Source organism: Panthera tigris, chromosome B2 (genome assembly GCF_018350195.1).
Source record: "Panthera tigris isolate Pti1 chromosome B2, P.tigris_Pti1_mat1.1, whole genome shotgun sequence".
Lineage (NCBI taxonomy): Eukaryota > Metazoa > Chordata > Mammalia > Carnivora > Felidae > Panthera > Panthera tigris.
Window position 1 is genome coordinate 53,617,264 of NC_056664.1, and position 26,949 is coordinate 53,644,212.

At 39.7% G+C, this 26,949-nt stretch overlaps 1 protein-coding gene and 1 long non-coding RNA gene across 6 annotated transcripts in view; one reads left to right on the forward strand and one right to left on the reverse strand.

Moving 5' to 3' along the window:
- Positions 1 to 26,949, reverse strand: part of DST (dystonin) — a 491,592-nt gene that overhangs the window by 115,453 nt on the left and 349,190 nt on the right. For 3 of the 4 annotated variants that reach the window (XM_042986591.1, XM_042986592.1, XM_015543546.2), the window contains 6 exons: positions 16,635 to 16,787; positions 14,723 to 14,956; positions 14,017 to 14,283; positions 9,962 to 10,510; positions 8,707 to 8,883; positions 1,906 to 2,029 (listed from right to left, as the gene is read on the reverse strand). In XM_042986591.1, coding sequence (XP_042842525.1) covers positions 1,906 to 2,029; positions 8,707 to 8,883; positions 9,962 to 10,510; positions 14,017 to 14,283; positions 14,723 to 14,956; positions 16,635 to 16,787 — 1,504 coding nt within the window. Of the gene's footprint in view, positions 1 to 1,905; positions 2,030 to 8,706; positions 8,884 to 9,961; positions 10,511 to 14,016; positions 14,284 to 14,722; positions 14,957 to 16,634; positions 16,788 to 17,994; positions 18,229 to 19,572; positions 19,723 to 19,909; positions 20,126 to 20,311; positions 20,462 to 20,588; positions 26,079 to 26,949 lie in introns of all 4 variants that reach the window. The other variant, XM_042986590.1, reaches the window with a different exon arrangement.
- Positions 1 to 26,949, forward strand: part of LOC122238658 — a 36,444-nt gene that overhangs the window by 5,510 nt on the left and 3,985 nt on the right. The gene's annotated exons all lie outside the window — the stretch shown is intronic.

Below are 26,949 nucleotides of genomic sequence, written 5' to 3' on the forward strand. Positions count from 1 at the left end.
AACAGTTTGACAAATTTTCACTAAATTGAGAGGTTAAATTTAATTTAAAGAGACAATCATGCTTCTGCCACAGAACATAATGAAGCCCTGAGAATGTGGAGGCGGAGTGGGGTGGGGGGCATAGGGGAGTGCACTGAATATGCACCAAGATTCTATCAGCAGACAAAACAAGCAGCAAGTTCAAATACAAGCCCTGCTTTGAAAGTCACAAGAGAAGATACTCTGAATTGCAGGTAGTGATTGATTACCAGGTGAACTGCTTCTCAAATGGGCAATTCTGTGCATCAGCAGGGTAACGTAGGCAATCTGTTTAGCCTTGCTAAGGGACGTCCCGCACAAAGTCAGCTATTTTAATAAAATTAACACATCTTGAATGTTACTATTTTCGTATTTCTTAGTGATCAAGTACTGTCACTGAAGTCAATTCTTGCTTTTACTAAGTGAATATTGTTTTATAAAAAGTGACAAAATGAAATCTACTGTAAGAATATTAATTTTTTAAGTGGTTGGTTTTCATAGGGTCACATAGAGTTTTCTTAGGTCACACAGATCTTAGAGAAATTCCTCTCTATCTTAAATATATTTTCACATATTCCTAGAAACTTATACCACATAGAAGTTTTAAGTCTCAAAATAATGTATAATATGTGGAGTTTTAAGCTAATAAAAATGAGACTATGTACAATTAACAGTGGGAAAAACGTCAAAATGCCTCTGCAAATAACAGCAACACATATAACAAAGTCTTTCTTTCTTCTCCAAATCTCTGTGCCCAAGTCTTTAAAGCAGTTGGTTGCAAATGTGGGATGTCAAAATGGTACACTGGCATATAGGAACAAAATGTTAGACCTTCCGTTCATATTTTTTACCTTATACTTTAAAATGTTATGTTTTTGTATTTTATAATTATAATACACATAATGTGATAAGACAGTAACGTGTACATAACTTATAAATACACACGCATATATGAGGGTGTATGCTGAAAATTATTTGATAGAGGTGCATGATCAAAGAAGTTTAGACATCTTTAAGAATGTAAAAAAAAGTTTTCCTTCTACAGAGCAGTTTTAGAAAAGCAAAGTTTCATCCTTCTCTTCATCTAAAATTTCTGCTCAGATTTTAATTCACACTTTCTTTGATGCGAAAACACAGGTCCAATTATCTTACAAAACATTAAGTTTTCTATTTCACATGTAGAAATATATAATAACCTGAAACTACACATTAAATAATATGAAAAGCAGCAAAGTCGAAGCAAAACATACAGTAAGACAGCAAGCATTTACCGATACCCCCACTGTGCATTTACTATAAACTAAACATTATGAGTGGATACGAAGAATAACATGCAATAGCTCTTTTCTTAAGAAATGTGGACTCTGAGAGGGCACAAAAGCACCAACATAACTGGATACAAGTTTCTAGTATCACCAAAGAACTGGGGCAACTGGAACCCTGTGAGACCCCTCAAAGGCTTCTAGAAAATGGAGAGCTGGAAATGTTGGTTTAAAGCACATCTCTTAGCCCCACGCTCCTGCTTTCAACAAACACAGACCCCTCCAGGGAGTCTCTTTTGGCTACAGGATTAGAGGCTAGCTCTGCCCAATGCCATCAACCAAAAGAATCTGAAGTTCTACTTCCTGTGGTGAATACTACATAGAGTTTTTGTTACATTTTCTAAAAATAAAACTAAACTTTAAATATACTCCTCTCAAAGAATACAACCCCCACTCCCAATATACCTGCCGAGAAAAGCCATGCCTCTTCCCAGATTGAGAAGCACCATTTCACAGTGAAAGGCCATAAACAACACAATATACACTAGTGAACGTGTTCTCCATATCAGAATATCTTCATTTAGGATTTACCCGGGAGAAAGTGAACAAGGAAATCAATACTCACCCAGTGTTTTCTGGATATCATTCTTGGCTGGAAGTAAAGATCCTCTGGCATCTAAAAGGACTTCGGCCGTTTTTTTCAGTTTCTCTACAGCCACCTGCTGATTTGATATCTGCCCTTGCAGAGCCTGGAGGATTGAATGCCTCAGTTATACTCAGTAGGACTAAATGGTATATTTCCAGTATAAAAAAAATTGCTTACAGTAAGATAAAGTTAAATTGGACATAATAATCTCTTCATCATTACAAACTTACTCCAGAGTCCTTAGAGTAAGGCCAGTTATAAAGTGGTGTTAGCAAAGATATCAACCAGTCAGGATAATACAAATTCAGTCTTGAAATTAACCCTTGAGCATATGTTCATGATACTTGGCCTGATTCTCGATCTTGCAACCCTCTACCTCTAGCCTGAGATCCCCTTGAGTCCCCACTTTGAGACTTCAGAGGATACCCTCACTAACCACCAGAAAACAACAACAAAAATCAACCTGACAAAAAAACTTTGGGACTCTGACTCCAAGTAAGGAAACAATTAGGGATTTCCATTTCAATACAAAGTCATGTTTATATCTGTTTATTCAACAAAAGTTACTTAACATCTAACAAATCCAAAATATCTTGCTATGTTTGTGAAGATCCAAAAAAAAAAAAAAAAAAAAAACCAACAAACCAGACACAAAGCTCACCCACAGGGATCTTACAGTCAGAAAGTGTTAAGTGCTACTGGAAACTGAGAAGAGGAAGAACTGGGAAGGGAACTGACATCCACTCCCATGGTGGTGAGACTGAGGTAAGTCCTGAAAAAAATGTAGATTGAGGCATGCAGGAGTGGAGAGGGGTAACAGCTCCCTGCAGAGGGACAGATGGGGACAGAAACATCCTAGGAGAAGGGGAGGGTCCCAACCAGTTAGAGAATGTGTATGGGTGAATAAACAGTACCAGGACCGGGAAGGCTTCAAATGTCTGCTAAGGAGTTTACATTTTACCCTGCAGCAATGGAAAGTTATTCAGGGCTTTTGAATAGGGACTGACATGCTCAGAGCTGTCTTAAGAGAAGGCTAAATTTGTAGCACTGTGTGGGATAAACTAAATGGGTAAGAAATGAGGGAGAGACACCAGTTAGGGGCAACTTAAGCAGTTGAGAGGCCCCGTTCGGGACTGGGAAGGTAGAATTGGTGAGGGAGTAGGGGAGGGACCACAGCACTTGATAACTGGTTATCTAACACTGTGCCGTGTCATATGATAGCCACTAACTACATGGGGCTTTTTAAATTTAAAATTAATTGAAATCAAACAAAATTAAAAATTCAATTCCTCAGATGCACCAGCCACATTTCAAGCACTAAGTAGCCAAGGGTGAGGAGTGGTTACCACAATGGAGAGATTACAGAATATGTCCACCATCACAGAATGTTCTATCAGACATCACTGCTTGAGGGGGCAGGAACAAGAGAAAAGACAAGAGAAATATCCAGAGTTTTTGAGCCTAGGTAATTAATGGAATTCGTAAGCGAAAGTGGGAGCAAAGGAGAGTCTGGGAATTTATGACTTCAAAGTACTCTTAGGACCCTCATATAGGAAAAAAACCCAAGGGTGTCAGGGTGGCTCAGTCGGTCAATCATCTGACTCTTGATTTCTCAGGTCATGATCTTGCAATTTGTGGGATCAAGCCCTCCATCAGGCTCTGCACTGATGATGCAGAGCCTGCTTGGGATTCTTCCTATCTCTCTGCCCCTTCCCCACTTGCACACTCTCTCAAAATAAATAAACATTAAAAAAAGAATTAAAAAAAAAAAAGAAAAAAAACAGTGAAGTTGGAAAGGGAGTTGACTCTGAACACAGGCTGGAACTAGACATAAAGCACTGGAAGCCAAGACCCATGGTGAGACTGCTAGAGAAGAAAGCAGGAAAACACCGGAGAAGAAGGCCATAAGGAATCACAGAGAGTTCTACGTAAGTGATTAGAAGGGAAAAAAACAAACACAAAAAAACCTATCATCAAGGAGATGGAAATCGGCCTGAAACAATTCTGTCCCCAAAGGTTACAGGAAGACAGAAAGTGGAAAATGTTATTAATGTCATCTGCTTTAGAAAGGATACTATAACCTTGAATCTGAAGAGAAGCCCCCATTTCTCTAAGCAGATGCAGCTCAACAGCTAGGACAAAGAGAGAAGTAGAGGCAAGAACCACAGATAAGTCTTCCAGAAGTTTGGCCCGGCATTCCTAACCCCTCTGACGTAGCTGTGTCCAAATGGGCCACTGTCCACATGGGCCCCATGCTTGGCTTTCATTTCACTGAAGCTACTCAAGGTCCTCTTCCAGTCTCACATTCGGATTTCAAATTCAAATTCCCCTATGTCCAACTGTAGATGAACTCATCCCTGGCCGTGGGCCCAGGTTTCCAACTGGCTCTTGATCGTTTCCATCTGGGTGTAAACAGTCACCACAGACTCAAAACACTAAATCTGAACTCATCATCTCATCCCCTACACCTGCACTTCTCCTGGTGTTGCATCAGGTGATCCAAGTAGTAACTCTGAGGCTCCTCCTAGACTCTCCCTCAACCCTCCTTTCCACATGCAAATCCACCACCAGGCCCTGACAATTTTACCTGCTTAACGGTGTTTCTGTTTTTTCTTTAATCAGACCTCTGTTCTGTATTTCTGGATCACTGCAGGATAATCTCTCACTCAACTCAAAAAAGCATCCTAACTGTGCTCCCTGTCTCCAGTCTCTTCCCTGATATAGCCTCCCCAATGTGTTCTATCTAAAATATATACTGACTAGATCACTCCTCTCTTTAAAATCTTTCAGTAGCTTCCCAGTGCCTTCATAAAAAAGACAGACTTGAGTATACTCTAAAAGGTCCAATGAAATCTATTCCTTAATTCTATCTTCAATATCTTCCACCTCCTGTTCCAGAAATGTCCAACAACACAGCTATTTTGCTCAAGCTGGACCCAATGTTTAACATCTCTACATACTAACCTTCTCATGCAACCCTGTTATCCTGAGCCTGGCCTCTTATTCACCCTTTCATAGTCAGCTGGTAACCCTCCTAACTTTCTCTTCAGCCCTAGTTCTAAGTACTCCCTGCAGGTTCTCCCATAAATGCCCTGTGAATATTACTGGGTTTGTCTCTTCTTTTAAACTGTAACTTCCTTGAAAACTAGGAATTCATTCCATTCAGCTTCCTTTTATCACTGCCTACACAATGTCTGGTATATAACCTTTCTAGAATAAGTAAATGAATGAAAATAAATAAAAATATCAAGTATAAGATCCAGAAAGATCCTCTTCTGTTTCAGCCTTCATTTCAGACTAAAGCAAATGCCTATAGCCAATCACAACTATTTCCTCCACTAATTTTTATATTCAAGAAAACTTAAATGACATATGGGCAGTACATATATGTCAAAAGGCCCACTAAGCTGTGGCCAACATGTGATTTGTGATCTGTATACCAGATCCTAACGTTGTCCCAAGAAGCCAAAGAACCTGTGTTAGAGTGGGTCTGTCTAAGGAAATTCTTCCAGATGTTTAGTTATAGAAGGTATAAAAAATTCCTCAAGACAGGAACTTTACCTAGAACCAGACTGAAATCTAAGACACAGCTTACTTGCATTGCATGCTTATTTAAGAGATGGAATAAGGTTATGGATACCTCCAAAAACAGATTTTTTTAGAATGTGCGTTCTCCAAGGGGAGAATCAGGGTTTCAACATCTGTGTCTTCACAAAATCTTACCGTGGGCCTAGCACATAAATGTCCACCAAAAAAATATATGCCAAAGTTCTACAAAAACATCCAATACCAAAGATGGCCCTACTAAACATCCTAAAACTTAGAAATGGATTACAAAAGAAGCATTTTTTTTCTTCCCCTCTCCTTTTCAAAACATCCCATGTCTTTTCTCTGCATAATTATGTTTAAGAGAGTCAACAGTTTTTAATTCCCAACATGTATTGGGTTATAATTTGGTGATAGCAGTGGTTTACAATACTACTTTAGGATAAAACTGCAAATTAAAATAGTCAAAAGGGTACCATATGTAGTTTATAAAGGATCTCAATGACATTAAAACATGAAAGCGCATCTATGACCGGAAATACTGAAAGATTATGACCTTGGGCCCCTTGCCTGGACCAGAGAAGCGTGAAATCTGTAAAGGGCACTTGTCCAACTCATAGAAGATTCCTGACTTGACACTATCCCTGAGATCAAGGCAAGGCTACAGGGTGGATACTGCCAGGCAGCATGACCTAGCTCCACACCTGCTCCCAAACCCAGGCCTCTCAGCTGGTCCCCAAATCCTGTCTTTCTGTGCCTCAGATGGGACAAAAATTTTGTTTGGTCCATGGATTTTCCTGGAAGCCGATCCTGAGGAGGTCATTATAGCTCAGTGGTATCAGAGTGCAGACAACTCAGCTAACAGTCATTTGAATAATAATGATAATGACAATGTGCTATTGGGAGAATTATTTCACATGAACCGACTTGGGTACCCCCAAATCACATTATCTGCCCAATAGAATATGTTAGCATTGCAAATGTAGACAAAACAAAATGTGGTAGTCTTATGTGTTTATATTACTGTTAAAGAAAAATAATTTTACATGTTAATAAAAATGAAAGAAATGGAGACTACCCAACCCTCATAAAAATTTATCCTTGCTACATGCTGAGATCATCTGTGAGGAAAATATGAACGTATGCCAAGAACAACTTCAATTGCACATTTAATTTTTTAAATTATGCTGTGGCTTAATTAGAATTTATCCTCCTTTGAGACATTGCTCTCCTCTTTACTATTTCTTTGGCTGCCTTGTGACTGAAAGAATCTTCTTCCACAGCACATACCAAGTAAGTTCTCCTGTTTTAGAATTAATCCATGTATCTGTTTAACTTAAAAGCCATAGCATTCTTTGGGGTTTTTCTTTCTCTTTTTGCTCCAGTTATAAAAAAATTACTTTCATATAGTATGTAATCAGTTTCCTGATAGAGACCTAACTTGAAATGTGTTGTATTTTATATACTTTCCTATACTAAAAGCACCTAACTTTTTTTTAATGTTTTATTTCATTTTGAGAGAGCATGAGCAGGGGAGGGGCAGAAAGAGGGAGACACAGAATCCGAAGCAGGCTCCAGGCTCTGAGCTATTAGCACAGAGCCCGATGTGGGACTTGACCTCATGAACTGTGAGATCATGACGTAAGTTGAAGTCAGATGCTCAACCCACTGAGCCATACTGTCCTTTGACACGTAATCAAGTGTGACCTGAAAACTTAAGGCAGATTTGTTCCAGTGCTTGTGGGAAAGAAAAAAAGAAAGGGTAAAAGCAAAGAGGTCCAGGACTGATAATGCACATCTAGAGGAAGGAAACAACCCCTGGGAGGCAGCACCACTGCAGGATTCTGACCTGGAACTGGACCTCTCCCGGGTGCCTAATGTGACCCTGAGTAAAGACAGAAGCAGCGCCCTCCCCTCTCCTCTCCTCCGGGCACCTCACCTCCCTCCTTTCATCCCGTGCTTCCCATCCCCATCTCTCTGCCTTGGCCTTAACCTGCCACATTTCACTCTGGTATGACCTCCAGGCAGAAGCTGCCAGTCTCAGGCAGTAACTAACATTACAGTACCTGTTTTCCTTGTAATAGCACAATAATAATGATTTTTTGATTCTGTAACTAACAGAGGCAACTAAACTCTGAACTGTAGTTGTTTCACTGGCAATACTGTGTTTACTTTCTAGCTACAGCAGCAATAAGTGACTGCTACCCACCTGCTAAAAGAAAAGACAGAACAGATTTATGAAATGAAACTTTCAAATTCAAAATTATCAGTCACATGGAACAGGAGTAAAACACTTCAAAAGTTATCTCACTACATTAAGATTTTAAAATAGGCTTTCGGTTGCACAAGTGCTCAGTCGGTTGAGCCTCCAGCTCTTGATGTCAGCCCAGGTCGTGATCTCCCAGTTCGTGAGTTCAAGTTCCATTTTGGGCTCTGTGCTGACAGCAAGAAGCCTGTTTGGGATTCTCTCTCTCTCCCTCCCTTGTTTGTGCACTCTTTCTCTTTCTCAAAATAAATAAATAAACTTATTTTTTTTTGAAAAATAAATAATATACGCATTAAATTGAAGATACTCTTCCATTGTGGGTATTCCGAGACTTCAATTATTCAGTCTGACACCAAGCCTGCATTTTTTGAAGAGCAGGTAGACTTTTTGAGAACTGTGCTAGGTAATAACTGAAGTTTATGTCTCTAAGAATTACAGCGATACTCAATAGGAACACCAATCCTGGCCCTCAGACCCCAGATGGGACAGTGACATCCATTCTTCCTTTTCACCTGTTCATTCTTGAACAAGTATTTACTGAGTACCCACTTTGGGCCATGTACTCTTCTAGGTGCTGGGGAGGTAGCAGTGAGCAAAATGGAGGAAAACACACCTACCTTCATGGAACTTAATTGCAATGAACAAAATAAAGAAGTGTAGAGATAAGTAAGTGGCCAGGGCAATAGTGGTTTTTCTTTAGGGAGGAGGGAGCAGTGGGATGTCAGCCATAACAGCAACATCCAACAGTTAAACAACAGTGGAAAAAACAATCTTATTAGAAAGAGAACTGAACTGGATGGTGAATTAGAGTTGCACCTCCCTTTAGAAAGACAAGTACTTTTCCCATACTTTATTCTCCTTTCCTACGTGAAACCATCACACAAGTGTGGGGAGACGGATGGCTTTCAGTAAGACGACAGAAGGGTTGATCTCTCACTTTTCTCTTTCTTTCTTGCTCTACCTCTTACCTTGGTCTCTTCTAATTGCCTTTGCAGATTTTTAGGGTCCACAGCAATAGGTTCAGATAAGTGTTTGCTTGCTGTGACCTCACAGGCCTGAAGCCCAGAAAGAAGTCCACATGAGGCATCTTCATAGTGTTGATATTTATCCACCAAGTCTTTAAGATTATTCCCGAGGACATTGCACTAAAAAAAAAAAAAAAAAAAAAAAAAAAAAAAAAATCAGAAGAAAAAAAGCGTGGGGGATTAAAATCCCACTATCTTCGCATGTATTAAAAACCTTAGGACCTATGAGTAATGCAACCTGGAAAACATCAGCCTTCAGCCAAAGTTAGTGAAACCTACAGGACTAAGATTTTCTCTTTTACATGCAGAAGCATCTTCAAAGAGTAACAATAAAAACAAAGAGGTAGTTCTAGATTTATACCAATTCAAAAACATATTTACAAGATCTGGGTCTTACCCCAGAACAAAGGATTTAGGAATCAATCACCAGAGGAGACTAATCTACCAGGGCACATTCCCAAGAAGTTTTATCCACCATGTGTACAGCCATGTATTTGATGGAAAGGTTTTCAAAGTGCTTATAATAAATCACTCATATGTTACACAAGACTGATGTTGCACAAGGAGGGCAAATAATCTAGATCAGAATGAAGCAAAGGCCAATAATCAATGATGCTCTTCAAACCATCTGTGCAACTTGGCCAGTGTGTTCAGCTTATACTGTAAACAGGGAAATGTTCTTCGTATTGTTTTGTTTTAAAACAGAACTCTTCTGCTTGTCCACAAGAAGAAGCTGAAACAGTCTGTTAGCCATTAAGTATTAAAATAGTGCACTGATCAAAGATATCTGCAAAACAAACAAGAGTCATATATGTGAAGGGAATTATCCGAGATGAAACGTCACCTCCCAAGCCTGAGAGGATGCAAATTAGCAAGCAAATTAGCAAGCCACGCTTTGGGCTCAGAACCAAAACATATACGCCACCTGGTGGTCAAATCGGATGCTGGCATTCTAGAGTTCAGGCTGCCTGGAAAATGCATCTCAAAACACTAACTAGGTATAACTTTAGGCTCCTAACCTTTAAACACGTTTGCAGAAGTAAAGCACATGCATAAGAAAGACGGAATGAGGATGAAACCACCTTATTTCCTCTGCTTCAGTTCTTAGATTTCTCGCCTCTAATTCCAAAACAAAAGTTAAGAGGGACAGGGTGAAAACTCTAGTCATAGTCTGATCTTCCCTTAAAAATGAAATTACCTTCGAATAGAGAGACCTGAAGCGATCGGTAGCATGATCCAATTTGCTCTGGACTTCTCTGTGGGTTGCAGAAGTATCGATATTGTCCTGGTCAGCCTTGCTACTGCCACTTCTCCTGCTGCAAGATTTGGCCGCTTCTAACACTCTGTTTCCAGAAATTGTGATGTACCTCAAGTCCCCTTTGTGAGAAATGACATCTTCTGAGAAACTCTTCTGCCGTTTCAGTTTGGTCATTAAACCACTGAGGTCGTCAGCACCTGCTTCCAGGTTTTCCAATTCTTGTTCTGACTGCTGCAGCCAGTGTTCAAACTCGCTATAATCTGCATCGAACTTTTCTAATTCTTCCTGCAGAGAATGCGTTAATTTCATTTTCTTCTCCGACTCGGCCAGTGCGGTCTCATAATGTGTTTTCAGTTCCTTCATGTTCTTCTGCAGTTTCTCTTTTTCCTCAGGAGAGAGATAGTGACCCTGTTTCTCAAGCAAGGCTTGTGCAGACTGAGTGGCCATGAGGACTGCTTGGTGCTGAGAGACGATCTTCTCATGTTGGGCCTGCGTGAAAACAAATCAGCCGTAAGGTCAGAGCGGCGATGGGGTGACACTGAGGTGTCAGGAGCCCAGGACTGACAGACTTGCTTCTCATTAACCTTGTCAAGGTGCACAGTGTGTCCCGTGTACTGGTGCATTTCAGAAGAGCATGCTCTGACCACCCTAACCTTACTTCTGAGGAGGTTTCCCAATCTTCTCTAGAAAGTACTTAGATGATCACATAGGACAAGTACTGTTTTTGAGAAGTTTGGAAAAAATGTTATGAATTTCTCTTCCACGTCTAAAACAAACATCTACAGTATGATCTCAATTTACTCACTGCTTCCTCACAATCACCTTAAAGGGACTGCTAATGTCTTCAGCTAATCACTAAGCAGATAAATACAATATTTTAATTAAGAAATGATCCCGAAAAGACACATACATAGGAAAAAGAGAATTTGTTCCTTTTAAAGCTATAAAAATCCCATGACAACAATTAAGCGAGAACAATACGCATTCAGAGGAGCCCAATAGGATCAAAGAGAATGCTGGAGCTACTTTGCTTCTCTGGCCCTCAGCTTCCTGCATGGGGAGAATGGAGACAATTACCCCTGCACGTCATGGGTTTGCTGAAAGGAGTACATGAGGTCACACGTGTAGAATACCTGCTGATGAGCCTGGCACGTACCAGGGGTTAAAATACACTGGAGTCCCTTTCTCTCCAGCCATAGCAGCTTCTTCCATTCCCCGCAATATGCCATATAAATGTGGCAAATAGGAGAAGAATCCTTTTGGATCATTTTCCACATTTCTCATAATGGTTTACAGGGAGTCAAAGGGCCTGGTAACATTAACGCCGAGCTCCTTTACTGCTTGGCTGTCTCCCACCCTACTTGAGGCACGCCAGTCTCTCAAATACTACCTCTTCCCTCACCTTGTTAGGCACGTTAGGACCTTTTCCTCTGGCTGTTCTCACCAAATGGTTCTTCCCGCAGGTATCTGCCTCGCAACCCCCTTCCCCTCTGACATGTCCTCTCTATGTCTTCACACAGATCTCATCCTCTCATGCAGCCTACTCAGATGATCCTATTTAATGCTGAAGAGTGGCTCCCAACCCCACGCTCACCCACCTGTACCCAACTCAGCAAAACCTCACCACTTTCTAACATCCCATATCGCGTAACATTTAGGTATTTGTTGTCTGACCTATCATCCTCACTCTCCTAGTATGCAAACACCATGACAGGGAATTTCATTTGCTCACTGGGGAATCCCAAGCACCTAGAGCAGTGTTGGCAACAAGGGCTAACTAAGAATAACTATATGCTGTGAAGTAGACAGGACCAAGAAGCACCGCTGTAGGGCAACTGTTCACTTTCAAGTCTGATCCCCCACTAGTCAGCAGCGAACTATTTGTATTCTCACTATCCGTAACAACGCCTGCCACACTGTGGGCACAAGATAAATATTTGTGTCTGAAGAACATTTCTCCCACAGACTGTGTCTTTGGCATTTGAAATGGAACCACATACTATTCTCCAGTGGGTCTTCTGAACATAGTAAGTTAGACATACAGAACACCTTAGAAATTTCTGATCCATCCCCTTCCTCTTAAGGTGAGGCAACTCGGGTTGAAGGAAGAAATGCCATGGCTGAGGACATGTGGCACAACTAGAAAGAGCTAGAAACAGGCACTGGGGCTCTCTCTCCACTCTGCCAGGACATCAGGAATTCCTACAGCACTTTCAGAGTCCGTATTCTTAGAAGCAAAAAGATCAGAAGGCAAACCTCATGCAGTGAAACATCTTTATGTCTCAATCCCCCCACCCATATTTTTCACTCCTTGTGTCAAGTTACTAACCTTTCCTGACTGTTATGTAATGGACTCATAAGGCATTCCTAAATGAATTCATTAAGTTTTTCATTTTAAGAAATAATTATAGGGGCGCCTGGGTGGCTCAGTCGGTTAAGCGGCCGACTTCGGCTCAGGTCATGATCTCACGGTCCGTGGGTTCGAGCCCCGCGTTGGGCTCTGTGCTGACAGCTCAGAGCCTGGAGCCTGTTTCAGATTCTGTGTCTCCCTCTCTCTCTGACCCTCCCCCGTTCATGCTCTGTCTCTCTCTGTCTCAAAAATAAATAAATGTTAAAAAAAAAAAAGAAATAATTATAGCAAGGTTCTGTAAGAGCCCCCAGAAACCATAAATATAATAAATACTTCCACTTTTCTTCTGGTTTAACTTAGATTTCCTGTAATATAAAAACCTCCCAGACAGCATTCTATTCCAAAGACTACAAAGACTAGGACATGGAGGAAAACACACAAAACTGCAAAAGTGCCTCAAAGTTCAGTCATCTGACTACAAAACCCAAATGCAGAAATAAAATGATCAATTGTGTGATGCTGTGAAAAAGGTTTTTCCAAAGTTGCCTTTGGTTCTGTGGTAGCATTACTGTTCACTTCAATTCGCACTCACACCACAAATTTTTAAAAGGCTTTTCATTCCTCTTCTCAGCAATGCCCTTGACTATAGAGATGAGCCAAGGCTCAGGGAGAACGTGAGAGAGCTCAAGAGTGCACAGCGAGCTGGTCTGCAAATATGGAGTAGAACTTAGCACAGCAACTGAGCTAATGGCCTAGTTTTAAATCCAAACTCCAGGCCTCACTAGATATATAAACTTGGGCAAGTGACTTCTTCTGTAAAGTTATAGTCTCCCTACCTGTGAATCACGAGTAGGATGTAGCCTCAGAGGGAGCTGGGTGGACTAAATGTGTTGAGATGGAAAGAGCTAAGAAGAGTACTTGGCCCACCATAACTGCTCTATAAGTATCAGCTTATTATTACTTCTATCAATTCCTTAGAAGTCACTTCACTTAGAAGAATGCCATAGCTAATGATTTCTCATTGTTTTTGAGTTACTTAGAATTCTCACAGTAACTTACATTTGACATGATGAACCTAGAAAATGGGACTTTACTCTTAATGGTCATTAAGGTTTTTTTAATGTTTATTTATTTTGAGAGAGAGAATGAACATGAGAGCAGGGTAGTGGGAGGGGCAGAAAGAGAGGGAGAGAGAATCCTAAGCAGGCTCCACGCTGTCAGTGCAGAGCCCGATGTGGGGCTTGATCTCACTAACTGAGGTCATGCCCTGAGCTGAAATCAAGAGTCAGACGCTTGGGGCGCCTTGGCTCAGTGGGTTGAGCATCCAACTTCGGCTCAGGTCATGATGTTGTGCTTCGTGGATTCAAGCCCTGCGTCGGGCTCTGTGCTGACAGCTGGGAGCCTGGAGCCTGCTTCAGATTCTGTGTCTCCCTCTCTCTCAGCCCCTCCCCCACTCATGCTCTGTCTCTGTCAAAAATAAATAAACATTAAAACAAAACAAAACAAAAAAAAGTCAGACGCTTAACTGACTGAACCACCCAGATGCCCTGGTCATTAAGGCTTTGAAAGATAACTCAGGTGCTCCTCTCTCTAACCGACCTAAAAAACAGAATTTGACAATATCTCTATGTTTAAAATAACCAACCTTAACTTTCTGGTATTGCTGGTTCAGGTTCTCCTCAGTGGTTCCAACTTGTCCATCAACATCAGTTTCCAACAAGTTACCATTAACTTCATCCTCTTCTCCAATCGCTGACTTGCCATCACCTTCTTGAAAATGAGTCCCGTTCTGTTCAATTACCTGTCTCTGTCTCATCCCTGCCCTTTCTGAATCTTTGTCCACATTTGACAGCCAGTCTAAAAGGTTTTCTATTTTGGTTTTGCTCTCTTCCAGCTGCTTCACAGCTGCAACCTGGGCAGAGAAAGTTCACAGTAGGTATTCTGAATGCAGGCTGAGGCACTAGTTTTAAGATCATTTAACTTTAGAGTGGGGATACTAAAAGCTGACACACACTGAAAACTGAATGCAGTGAAATTAAACCTTAGAGCAACAGGCAATTACTTGGAAGTTTCCACTGTCCTTAAAAATTTTAACTGTAATTGATAAGTCCTCCTGTATTTCCCAAGTAGAAAGTCTTAGAATCCCACTTAAATTTTTTTTTAAAAGTTAAACAAAGCCAATTCTTTAAGCTTCTGTAGTATTTGGTCAATTACATAACTGGAAACCCAGAATTCTAGTCTCTGGTGCTCAGCATTGCTTACTGCTGCCTGGGAACACTTAAAAATTCAAGTGGCTGTTACACTAATCGTTTTCAACAAAGCAACAGTGGACCATATATTTGAATAAAGACCTTTTCAGTTTCTTCTTTGATTACTGTTGTCACAACTTTATCCAGCTCCTTTTTTGACTGTTCTGCCTTTAGATTAAGCTGTTCACACTTTAACTTGGCTTCATTAAGTTTCTGCTCAATCAAAGCCTTATCTTCTTGTGACAGCTTTTCACCATTCTCTTTCAAGAAGTTCTCTGTATTTTTCACTATTTCTGCCAAAGCCTGTGCACTTCCTTGTATATCTTTCTGTAATTCCTTATAACACAAAACAAAAAAAAAAAATCTTATTAAATGATTATCTATTTAATTCTTCCAGAGTTGTAATTCCAAAAGAGGGTGTGAGCAAGGAGAATCTAGCATACAGAGTTTGACAAAATATAGTCAATTTGAACCGGTTACTTAAATCACAATATTTAACATAATTCGAAATCTCAAACAGCATTAAAGAAAGTTGTCAGATTTTCATATTTCACAAAGGGATATGGTTTATAAAACACTAAAAATAATGAATTTAATAATATAATCTATACAAACTTGCACACACCAGGTATTCTTACATCATGTGAGCACATTTATAAGAGCTTTTAAATACATGGTAATATTATTCAATTTCTAAACATTTTTTTTAAGTTTATTTATTTTTCAGTGAGTAAGAGAGGGAGTGCCCGCACACGTGCATGCCTGAGCCAGGGAGGAGCAGAGAGAGAGGCAGAGAGAGAATCCCAAGCAGGCTCCACACTGTCAGCACTGAGCCCAACGTGGGGCTCAAACTCACGAACCGTGAGAGCATGACCTGAGCCGAAATCAAGAGTCAGACGACTGAGCCACCCAGGCGCCCCTACATTTATTTTAATATATATCTCTACTCAGGATAAAAACAAAGTAGTTCTCCCAGTGAACTAACATTAAGTTCTAAACCCCAAAGCTCTCTAAAATGCAATGTTTGCTTCTTTGCCCCAGCTGTTACAGCTCCTCTCAGTCTAGATTTCTTTATGGAATTTTTATTCTTCTCTTCCTCCTTTACTTTGCATTTTCGTTCTTCATATTACACCGTTTGAACTTTCATATTATTTTTTCATATTTTTAATTTCAGCCTCATCAAATTATTCTAAGAAGTATTTGATCACGATCTCATGGGTTGGGAGTTCAAGCCCTGTATCAGGCTCCACACTGACAGAATGGAGCCTGCTTGGGATTCTCTCTCCCTCTCTGTGCCCCTCCCCTGCTCATGCTCTCTCTCTCTCAAAATAAATAAATAAAACTTGCAAAAACAGAAGCATTTGAACTGAAAGAGATACTAGTTATTAAGCCAATACTATGTGATATTAACTGTGCTAGTCACTTAATTAACACACAGTATTTACTTAACTCTTAAAATCAATGAAGTGTGACCGATGAAGAAACTGAGGCTCAAACAGATTTGGTTATAAAGCTAACAGTGTGGAAGAGTCTGGGATTTGAACCAAGAGCTAACTAGTTACAATGAGAGTGTTCTTTCTCCTGATACCAATATAAATTATATCTTTACCTGCCATCACTGTTTGTTTGTTCACTGAAAAGGAACAAATTGTAGAGAAAGAGAAAAGGAATAAGAAGGCGTTAAGAAAGAGAACGAGCCCAAATAAATGGCTATTTCACCTGATGTACAAGTGAATGAGCTGGGCTTAAATAGATCCAAGTTTTAACTCCTCACACAAGGTATTTCCATTAGCAACCTCCTTTTGTATCTCCTTCCCTGAGTATCTCACCAAAACCAGTCAAGAAAATTACCTGGCTTTCTTGAAATGGAAATGTAACTCTTAGTATAAAGTTTAAAGCTCAAGCCTGCAGCCATCTAAGTATGTCTTGGCTCAGAAAAGCTAAAACGATTTGGTAATAATAGCAATCAAACTTAACAGCAACATAGACCTGCTGATGCAAAACCAAATTTTACCTCCTGCTTGGACTGGTACTCCTTCAACTCGACCGTTCCATCTCCAATCACAAAGGCTTCTTGGTGACCGATCAGGCGGTTTTCAGTTTGGGTGAGGAGATCACATATCCCTTGGAGTTTCTCTTTGTACTCCTGCTGACGCTCTGCCACGATCTAAAGCGGGGCAAAATCAAAGCATCTTAAATGTGTGCACATGAACTACTGTGATTACTCCTAATTAGAACACACTTTGCAAGTTCTAATAGAAAAATCAGAACATATCTTGCAAGATTTTCTGAGTATGCTGTAAACATGATAGCAGTGGGGTAACAAACTGAGCAAGGTGACACAGAAAGTGAAAGCATGTCCCATATACAAAGGAGGAGATGTGTGGATGAAACTGCTCAGCAGAATACTGGCCATGCATATGTGTAAGAGATGGAACCTCTGACCGACAGGAAGAAACATTCCATTTTCTTAAGCTCTTGAAACCTGCGATACACACAATTAATTCTGCAAAAGGATATCAAAACAGAAGTTAGTTGTGATTTGTCTGTGAACATACTTAATATGTGTATATAGGTTATCATGCTAGAGACAAAACCTAGGCGCTTCAAGAAATAATAAAAGCATTTGCATGCAATATTTTTACTTAACCACTATGCCTAATTCCATTCCCACCCATTTGCTCATTATTGTGATTAGATGTAGTATTCTAATATAATTCACTAAACTAAGAGATGAATTTACTTGCATTTTTCACTTTCCTATTACTCATACACTAGTTATTCATCTGATAGCCACTGATCATGTTTCCTAGGAGCCTAACACATACCAGGCAAGCACTAAGTATTTTATATTCATTCTTTTATCGATGCTCACAATCCTACCCAGGTAAGCACAGTGATTATTTCCAGTTTATCACTGAGAAAATGGTGGTTGAGCGGGTTGCCCTAGATCACACCCGTCTGGGTGCAGCTGGGATGCACTAAGCAGTCTGGCTCCACAGCCCACACTTTGCACTGCTGTGCCACACTGCCTCCCAAAGGAAGAAGACACCGTAACCTTCTTTATCCATATGTTCATCAATTTATCGAAATTTCTGAGTACTTCCATATTTCCTACTATACGGAAAAAAAAAATCAAGACTCCCACTTGAAAACAGTAGTTTCAAGGAGTCACAAAAAATCAAAATTAACTATAGCATTATTATGGAAAACAATATTGTTGTCTACTCCAGGATCTCTACATTAACCCTCTCCATTAACTGCCTTTCCAGAAAATCTTGCATGTTACACCATGATCCTTAGGTATCCTCATTACAGGTTTCGCACGGAAGAACTAAAAACAAAGAATGCCAACTCGACAAAGAAAGGCAAACCTTCTGATCATCAAGATCTTGTTCTAGCTGTAACTGAGTCTCTAAACGTTCCACCTGGGTAGTTACTGATTCCTGTACATCAAGAAAACACTTCTGAGTTGTATTTAACAGCCTCAGCAGTTGTTTGCTTTGGTTGGGAGACAGGTCTTGTGCATATTCCGAAATGAAGAACTGTACATCAAAAGCTGTGGTCTCCAGCTGCACTTTGGTAGGTCCAAGGTCTTTTAACACATTCTGTGAACAAAACAGTACAAGGTACAAAAGGGAGCTAAGCCATAATATAAAGTTTACATCAATAATATTTTTAAAATATGTTTCTTATATCATGGACTGAAGGTTTTATTGACATTTTTCATGATTTGTTTAGTCAAAAATCTATTCATCACCTAGTAACAGACAGCAATGATAAAATTATCTCAATACTATGGTAATTAATATTACATGGAAAGACAACACCTGTAAGAACATTTTAATCTTGCCTGCCACATTACATTTAAAATGTAACTCAACAAAAAACAAAGACCTAACTTACATATACATGGCACGTTAAAGGGGGAAATCAACATTAAAATATCACTTGCTAATATTTACAACATCCATGTATTTATCGTTGCTCATAAAAAAGCCAATGGGGAATTTGAAACATAAATTCAATGAGTTAGAATTTCAGTTTTCTGACTCACGGGCCAGGAGCCTAAGCATCATTCATGAGGGATGCCATTCAAATTAAGAACTTGGGGAGAAAAAAAAGCCACGACAAAAGTGACCAGTACATAAATACTACTTAACTATGATGTATTTATAAGAATAATTTAACTATTACGTATTTATGTGACTAATACATAAATACAAATTTCAAGATGTAAGTGGTGGGAAGAGAGTGATAAGGCAGTTGGAACAGCATCAGAAAGACATCCACAAAGTTGTGATTATTTTACAGTTGTGTCTATAACCATAAACGTGTGTGACACAAACATCTTCTAGAGACAAAGAAAGGAAATAATCATTTTAGATTTAGCAGTCATGTTTTGTTCTACACATTTGTTATTTTATTTATTTTTTTAAGTTTTTTAATGTTTATTTACTTATTTTGAGGGGTGGGGGGAGGAGGAGCAGAGAGAGGGAGAGAGAGAATCCCAAGCAGGCTCCACACTGTCAGTGCAGAGGCCAACACAGGGCTCGAACTCACAAACTGTAAGATCATGACCTGAGTCAAAATGCAGAGTTGGATGCTCAACTGACTGAGCCACCCAGGTGCCCCTAAACATTTATTATCTTAAACCCAGAAGGTTTTAGAAAAAAAAATTTTTTTAAAAAGGGGGGTGTCTGGGTGGCTCAGTTGGTCGAACATCTGACCTCAGATCAGGTCATGATCTCACAGTTTGTGAGCTCATGTGGGGCTCTGTGCTGACAGCTCAGAGCCTGGAGCCTGCTTCAGATTCTGTGTCTCCCTCTCTCTCTGCCCCTCCCCCACTCACACTCTGTGTCTCTCTCTCTCTCTCAAAAATAAACATTAAAAGAAATTTTTTAATATGGAGGTTTTTCAATGCACTTCATCTCATTTATTTTGATACTTGCCTTGAGAAGTTGCAAACTTTTCTTCACATGTTCAGTATCTTGAACATTCACAATCTCAATATCCTTCACAGATTTGTTCTTCTCTGATATCCAATGTGAGAACAACTCAAGTTTTTGCAGAAACTCTTCATGGGAAACTGCTAGTTTAGACTAGAAAATAAAATAGCGTGTTCATTTCTGTCAATCCCCAAATTTTGAATTCCTACAAAAAATGGTTCTGTTTCAAGGGCTAATAGTATGAAAATAAAAGACTTCATCTTATGACTAAATTTTCAAACAATCAAAATTCTCTTCAAGACTCAAATTCTGACTCAGCGTGAACAGTTTCAATGCCTACCATTTCAGAGTCAATCGCGAGCATGACACGTTTCATCCTTTCTGAAGACACACTGCTGAGGGAAGAGAAAGCAGTCTGCAAACTTTGGTGGCCTAGACTCAATTCCTCAAGCTGTTCTCTGGGGAAGTGACTGGGAAGGGAGTTTAAAAACTCTTCTGCCAACTTCATGTCTTTTCTTAAAATAACAGCAATTGGAGCCAATCCCAATTCAAATGTCTGCAAAAAATATATATCCCAGAACTATTCAGTGAGAAACACAAATATAACTATTATTTTATATGTAATAGCATATGTAGCATATTACATTTTTAGAATATAATAAATAAAATAAACACAATCCTTATTTTTTCCAAATTAACACCAGCTGACTACCATTCATAATAGGCAGCAGACAGTTCTCACCTCTAACTGTTTAAGTTGGTTCCTCAATGTTTCCAGATTATTATCCAGAGACTCCTGGTTGTCTAACGGGGGCTTCATATCTTGAAGTAAAGCCAAATACTCATGCATTTTTGATGTGTGCTGTAAACACTGCTGTAACTCACTGGAAAACTAAACACAAATTTGGACATGTTAAATCAATAGCCTTTACATAGTTTTTCAAAGCAAATAAAATAAATGGGATTATTCCCAAATGCTTCATGCAGCTACTGCCATTTGAAATGTAGTATCAACTTACTTGTTCCATTGAGCTATCTCCTGAAGTCACTCGTTTTGACCCTGCAATACTTTCCAGATGTTCTGGGATATCACTGCATAGCTCCCCCAGCTTCTCATCGCTCGGCAATGCCGATGCACACGCAGTCGGGTTTTCAAGTCCGGTATCTTTTAGGTTTTGTAAATTATGGGAACAGTGGTTTCCTTCTTCACCTTTAAGATCATCAAGAATGTGTGACTTTTCATCCACAACCTCCGAAGCAGTGGATGATTTTTGATTCAGGTCTCTGACCTGCTCTACTTTCTCTGAATATGTGTCAGCGAGCAGCTTATAGAATATATTTTCAAGTTGCAATGGAAGTACTTTGGATGTAATACCTCTTTTCTCGAGCTCATACTCCATCTGGGTTAATTCTTTCATCAATTCAAATGCTCCAGTAATTTTCTGGCTATACTGATTCTGCTTAAGTATATTAAGGAGAAACTCAGACTTAAGATTGGCAATACAGAATGGATCATCTCTACTCTCTGCTTTTAGTTCTGGTGAGTTATTCATGGGGGAAACTCTAGAACAGTCACCAATTTTAGAATCACTGGGCACACTAGATGCTTCTTTTGCCAACTGTAATGTGTTTACCCTTTCAATTAAGCTTTGAATTAAAATTTCAGTGTCTGAACAGACTGGAGATTCTCCAACCTCTTGAGGATTCATAGGACCTTCTTCCAATCTACTTTCTACATCCTCAACAAATACTTGAGACGACTCAGGAATGTGAACCTCCTTTTCTTGGAGTCCTAGAGACAAAGCTTGTTCTTTTCGCTGCTGTTGCTCAATTGTTTCCATCTTACCGTGAATTTCTGAAAATAAGTAGTCCGTGCTTAAAGGGTTACTGGAGTTATCATTTCTTATCACATTTGTGCAGATTTCTGGTGACACAAAATCAGTATTTTCCCCAAAGTCTTCCATGTTTTTAAGAGGAAAGATTGAAAGTGTGCTTTCATTCCTTTCTGGTGTGAAGTGACCAACTTCTGTTCCCCCTTCTGAGGCACTTTCGTTACTACAAAGATCATTCTGTTGGGCCGTCTCATTTAGAGGTGAGACTTCCTGGGTAAGAGCTGTCTTCTCTTTTGCATTATTTATTCCGAACTGTATGTCTTCTTTCACAGCAGGGGAAGCCATTAGAACACAGCTTGGTATATCTCCATTTGGTTTCAATACATCTTTTGCTTTTACATCTTTGGCACAATGTTTTAAATACGTGAACAGGTCAGATTCTTTGTCAGGTCCATCAGTGAATGAATCTTTCTCAGTATCTGTATTCCCTTCAGACAATGGAATGTCTGAAAGAATGTCATCACTGATCACTTTGGAAATTGAGGATTCAAATATCTCTTCAAGATTCTCAAACTGAACAGGACTTTTGCTGACCACTGTTTGTAGATTCTGTGGTTCATCTGCAAGAGTTACAGTTGTTTTTTTCAGGCTTCCTTTCACATTATGTTCTTCACTATCTGTGACTGCCGGAAATGGAAATTGATCATTCACTAAATCAAGATTCTTCCTTGTACTTTCACCAGGCAGAGGTCTGAGAGACCTACTCTCTTCTTCTAGCCCTTCTCTAAGCACATCTCCTTTACCTGAGCACATTTTATGAACATATGTTTCATCTTCTGTTAGTATACCATTTTGGCCACTGTTCTTTTTAACTAGGCCTCTTTCAGGTACTTGATGATCTTTGGCACTTACACAGGCTACGGATGACAAATGGCTTTCCTCAGCAGGATTTCCTGTTAAATCAGGCTCAGGGCAAATGATTTTATCAAAAGGAGAGGAGTCCTGAACTGTCACATTGTCAAAATACTGATCTCCACCTTTCACAGTGTCAGTAGACTCTGGCTCTTGAATCAACTGAAACTTTACATTCATGGGATCCTTATCTACTTCAGAAGTCGAACAGGTATTAGTATTATTTAAAACATCTACAGAGCCAGAGGTGTTTTCTGATTCAGTGTCTTTAGTGATAGTCAGCAATATATCCTTAAGAGCCATGTCATGATTCAACAGGTCTTCTTTGCTTTTTCCAACAGCCTCAGGTGTATATTCTGGAAGGTTGCTTCTTTCAGTAACTAAGCTATTTTTACTAGTTGATTCTAGTTGTAAAACATTTACACTTTGCTGTTTTTCTGAAGAACTGTAGTTGTGCGCTTTATCCGGGAGAATTACTTTAGTAACACTTTGATTTTCACGACCGTTTTCCTTTTCACTTACTATGGTGGCACGCAGCTGGCTATTCATACCCTCATCTTGGTACGGGGGCTTTCCATTTTCACCTTCTACTCCTTCTTCACTGTCACCATCATCATCATCGGAATCGTCATCATCATCCTGATCATTACTGTCACATACATAATACCCATAACTTTCTTCACTTTGCACAGAATCTAAATGCTCAGTATCAGATTTAAATTCTTGTTCAGCTATATGTTCTTCTTGTCTCCTTCTCCAACACCCAGTGTCATCAAATGTTAGAGAAGCACTGAAGCTCTCTTTTCCCTCTACAATTTCATAATCAGCCAATGAGTCACACTCATCACCTTCAAGGCTGTTTGCACTTTCACTTTCTGATACAGTTTCCAGCAACTGTCCATTGTCCTTGTCTGAGTCAGCTGAATTTGAGCGTACTCTTTCACCAGAATCGAATTCAGCTTTCTCAGTACCTGTGAGAAAACCCTGAGGAGACCGTGTGTCCTCCCTCACACTTAAGCTATCAACCAGTGCTCCCTGGGTCACCACAGAATTTTCAATCTCTTTTGAAACATCATAAAAAACATCACCAGGAGGAGCAGCCCCATCGTTTTCCTCTTGCAGTGTGGCATAGTCCTCAGGCTGTAGACAATCACAATCATCACCTTCAAGAAGCAGAGAATCATGGTCATCATCTTCAAACAAGGGGGTATCATAAAAATCATCATCACTATCTGTGTCTGTTTCTGTCACACTGTGCTGATCATCCAGCAGTGACGTCTCATAGTCACTGGCGCAGACAGTTTCTTCAAGCAGCGATGTACCACAGATACGAGATGGGTTGGCATTATCAGTGTCACCCTGTGGAGTTGTGGCACAGGAGTACTCTTCCACTTGGGACTCATTTTTCCCGTCTTCAGGTTTCTGCTGAGAAGCAGCATGCGGTTCTTCATCTTCACCATAAATATCTGAATTATATTTATCATTGTGAGACGGTACCTGAGGATCACTGTCACCTATATTTAAAGGATTTTGTTGACAGTGTTCTCCCTGTAAACTGATATTGATAGCTGCAATTCCCAGAAACTGGTCTTGAAACTTTTCTCCCATTCTTTGACCCGATAACATGGTTTGGTCACTGAATGACAAAGTAGAGTCTTTACATTTGTTTCCATGGCTCTCTGTGGTATGTAAATCATTAAGACTTTCCTGATCATTCCTCAATTTATCATGACTTAGCAAGGCACTCAGCCTGGGAGAATAGTCAAAGGTTGTCAAATCCCTGCTTATATTATCTTCATTCTCTTTTTCGGTCAAATCACTGGTTCTACTAGTTTTTGATTTCATAATAGGATTTGTTATCGAGTCACTTGCAAAGTTTTGAGTATGTTTAGAATGACTACATTCATCTTCATCTTCATTTATTCCAACTTGACTTTGATTTTCACAGTTTTTAAGTATGTTTTCAGAGTCTTGTCTAAGCATGCTAACTGGTACAAGTCCAGGCTGTGTTAAACACGATACCGAATTGGGAACACGCACACTGGATGAATTCTTAACTTTATGATCAGTTGCTATTATATTTGCCAGGTTTTCTGACTGATGATATTCACCACTGGTAATGTTATTTCCCATTTCATTAAACTCTTCATCTACGGCATTCTTTCTCTCCTCAGGGATTTCTTTACACTTAGGTTCTCTGCAATAACATTTATCAAAACTAGTCAGTGAAGCTACACTGTCATCCCTTCCTCTACTTGGAGCATTATTCAGAAATACACCAGGGAGTCCTAAGACATCAAGACATTCTTTTACGGGTGTGTCCTCAAACTCGGCACTAGAGCCTTCCAGTAGCATACCAACAGCTTCATTCAAGTCTCCATCGTATAACAAAAGCCTCTGCCCTGTGTTTGCATCCATATAGCTATTTATCATCAAATAAGACAGGAATAATTTTTTAGTTTGTTCCGAGCTCTGAGTTGCCACTGGCTCTTCTCCATCAAAAACATCCTCTTCTTGCCTGTAATCATGGACTGTGGATGGTTGGAATTTACAAAAAGAGAGCCATCTTCTGGCATTTTTACAAGCTTCTAAATCTCCCAAATCTGGCATTTTATCAGGCAGTATTATACTTTTTAAAATCGATGCCGTGTTATTATCTATAATTCCCAGCTGCTTAGCAACATCCAAACCAATGACTTGAGAAGTTTCTGGAATATAAAGAGCAGCTATTTTCTGCCTGCCATTCAGGATTTTGTATGCCAATTCATTTGTAATCAATTCTTGCTGCAAGGAAGAAGATGTAGGAAATATTTCACCAGAGTGAGGCCAGATGAGTCCCACATAGCCTCGCTGAGCCTCTAGTACCAAAAGAGCACTGCTCGAAGTTATGAGATCACACTGGACTGCTTCATCCACGGTTAAACGTTTAGCAGGATTTGAGTGGATGATTCCACCTGTTTGAACCTGATATGTGAGAATACTGTTAGCCGTGTCTCTGTCAATCACCCCTTCCATCAAAGCTTCTTCAACAGTCATTCTCTGACCAGAATTGCAATTGATCAGACCTCCAGAAAGCAGCTGTGCGCCTAATAACCTAAACATGGTTTCCCGGTCTATGAGACCTTCATGAGCCGCCCTTAAAATGCTTATGTTTCTTCCACATTTTAATGTTATTCTACCTCCTTCTTGTGGTCTCACAGGTAGAAGCCGCATCCCAGTGTTTTCCTGTAAAATACTTCTCTGTATAATATCTACTAAAGACACCTTCTCAGCGGTGCAGGGGTCAATAAGATCCTTACACATATTTTGCCTCTCCAGGACTTTAGAAAATAACGCTGAAGAAACCAAGTTCTGTTGGAAAGCCTTCTGTAGGGTCAGCTGTTCTCCGGTGGCTGGAATAACTAGAAAGCCAGTGGAAAGTAGTATCTCAAGCACTCTGATGGCCATAGATTCTGATATCATGCCTTGAGCCAAAGCTTCCAGCACTGGAATTGTGGTAGATGACATGGTGGAAATGATCTCCTTTGCTTGATTTAGTTCTTTGAGTTGGCATAAAACTTGTTCATCAATAAGGCCATGACTTTCGGCATCTTGGAGGTCAAAACATTTTCTTAATTCTGGTGAAATCAGACCAGAAATCATTAGCTGTGTCTCAAGCAACCTGATTCCTGTGTCATAGTCAATAAGGCCTCTTAAAACTGCCTGAAAGACTGACAGGACTTCTCCAGTTGTCTCATCAATGGTGCCTGCAATCACTTTAGCCAGCTGAAAGGAAAATACAAAATTCTCAGGTCAGTGTGTGAGCCAAGGGTGGGCAGAATTTCATGAAACTTAGTTGGCATTTTTTTTAAATAAATAATACACTTCAACATGAAAATCCTCTACTTACCAAGGCGCAGCAATGCTGTGAATGTTAGGCAGCTCAAATGCACAAGTGATCTATGTCAGTGATCTATTCAACAGCACAGGATGTGATAAAAGCTTTGAAAACAACATGCATCTGTGAATTGAAAACTTAATATTGTGTACATTAACAAGGTTAGTGAGGACACAACAGAGTAAATGATGATAGTGAGAAAACAGAACACATACCTAAGAAGGCAAATCATGCTCTCTGCAACTGGGTGAGATTAGTCGACTGACATGAAAGAGAGTATCAAACCCCATGCTATTGATGTTTACAGCATACAGACCTTGTTCGCAGACAGTAAAAATGAACCAGAAAAATTGTTACATACCCCCAAAATGTGACAAGTAGTGTGTAAAGTATTCCAGGGAGTAAGGAAATTGAATATGAAGATAACTTTTTCAATACTGAATATTGTGTTGCAAATTGTGAATATGTATTGTCACGGTTCAAAAGTTTAAGAACAGGCCAAATTTTAAGCGATTTCTGTTACATTGTAAGAAGATGCTAGGGCATCCTCACTATGGCAAATGGCCCAGTTTCGCTCAAATAAATCTCATGGTTATCTCTAAAAATCAAAAAAGTTCCTAACACTCCAATGTCATCTTTAGAGATGACTCAAGGTTACTTTATACATAGTAAAATACCTAATATAGCAGACAAATGGCTTTTAAAGAGAAGAGTTAGAAAAATGAATGATTTTTTTCTTTTACCATGCAAGGCAGAGAT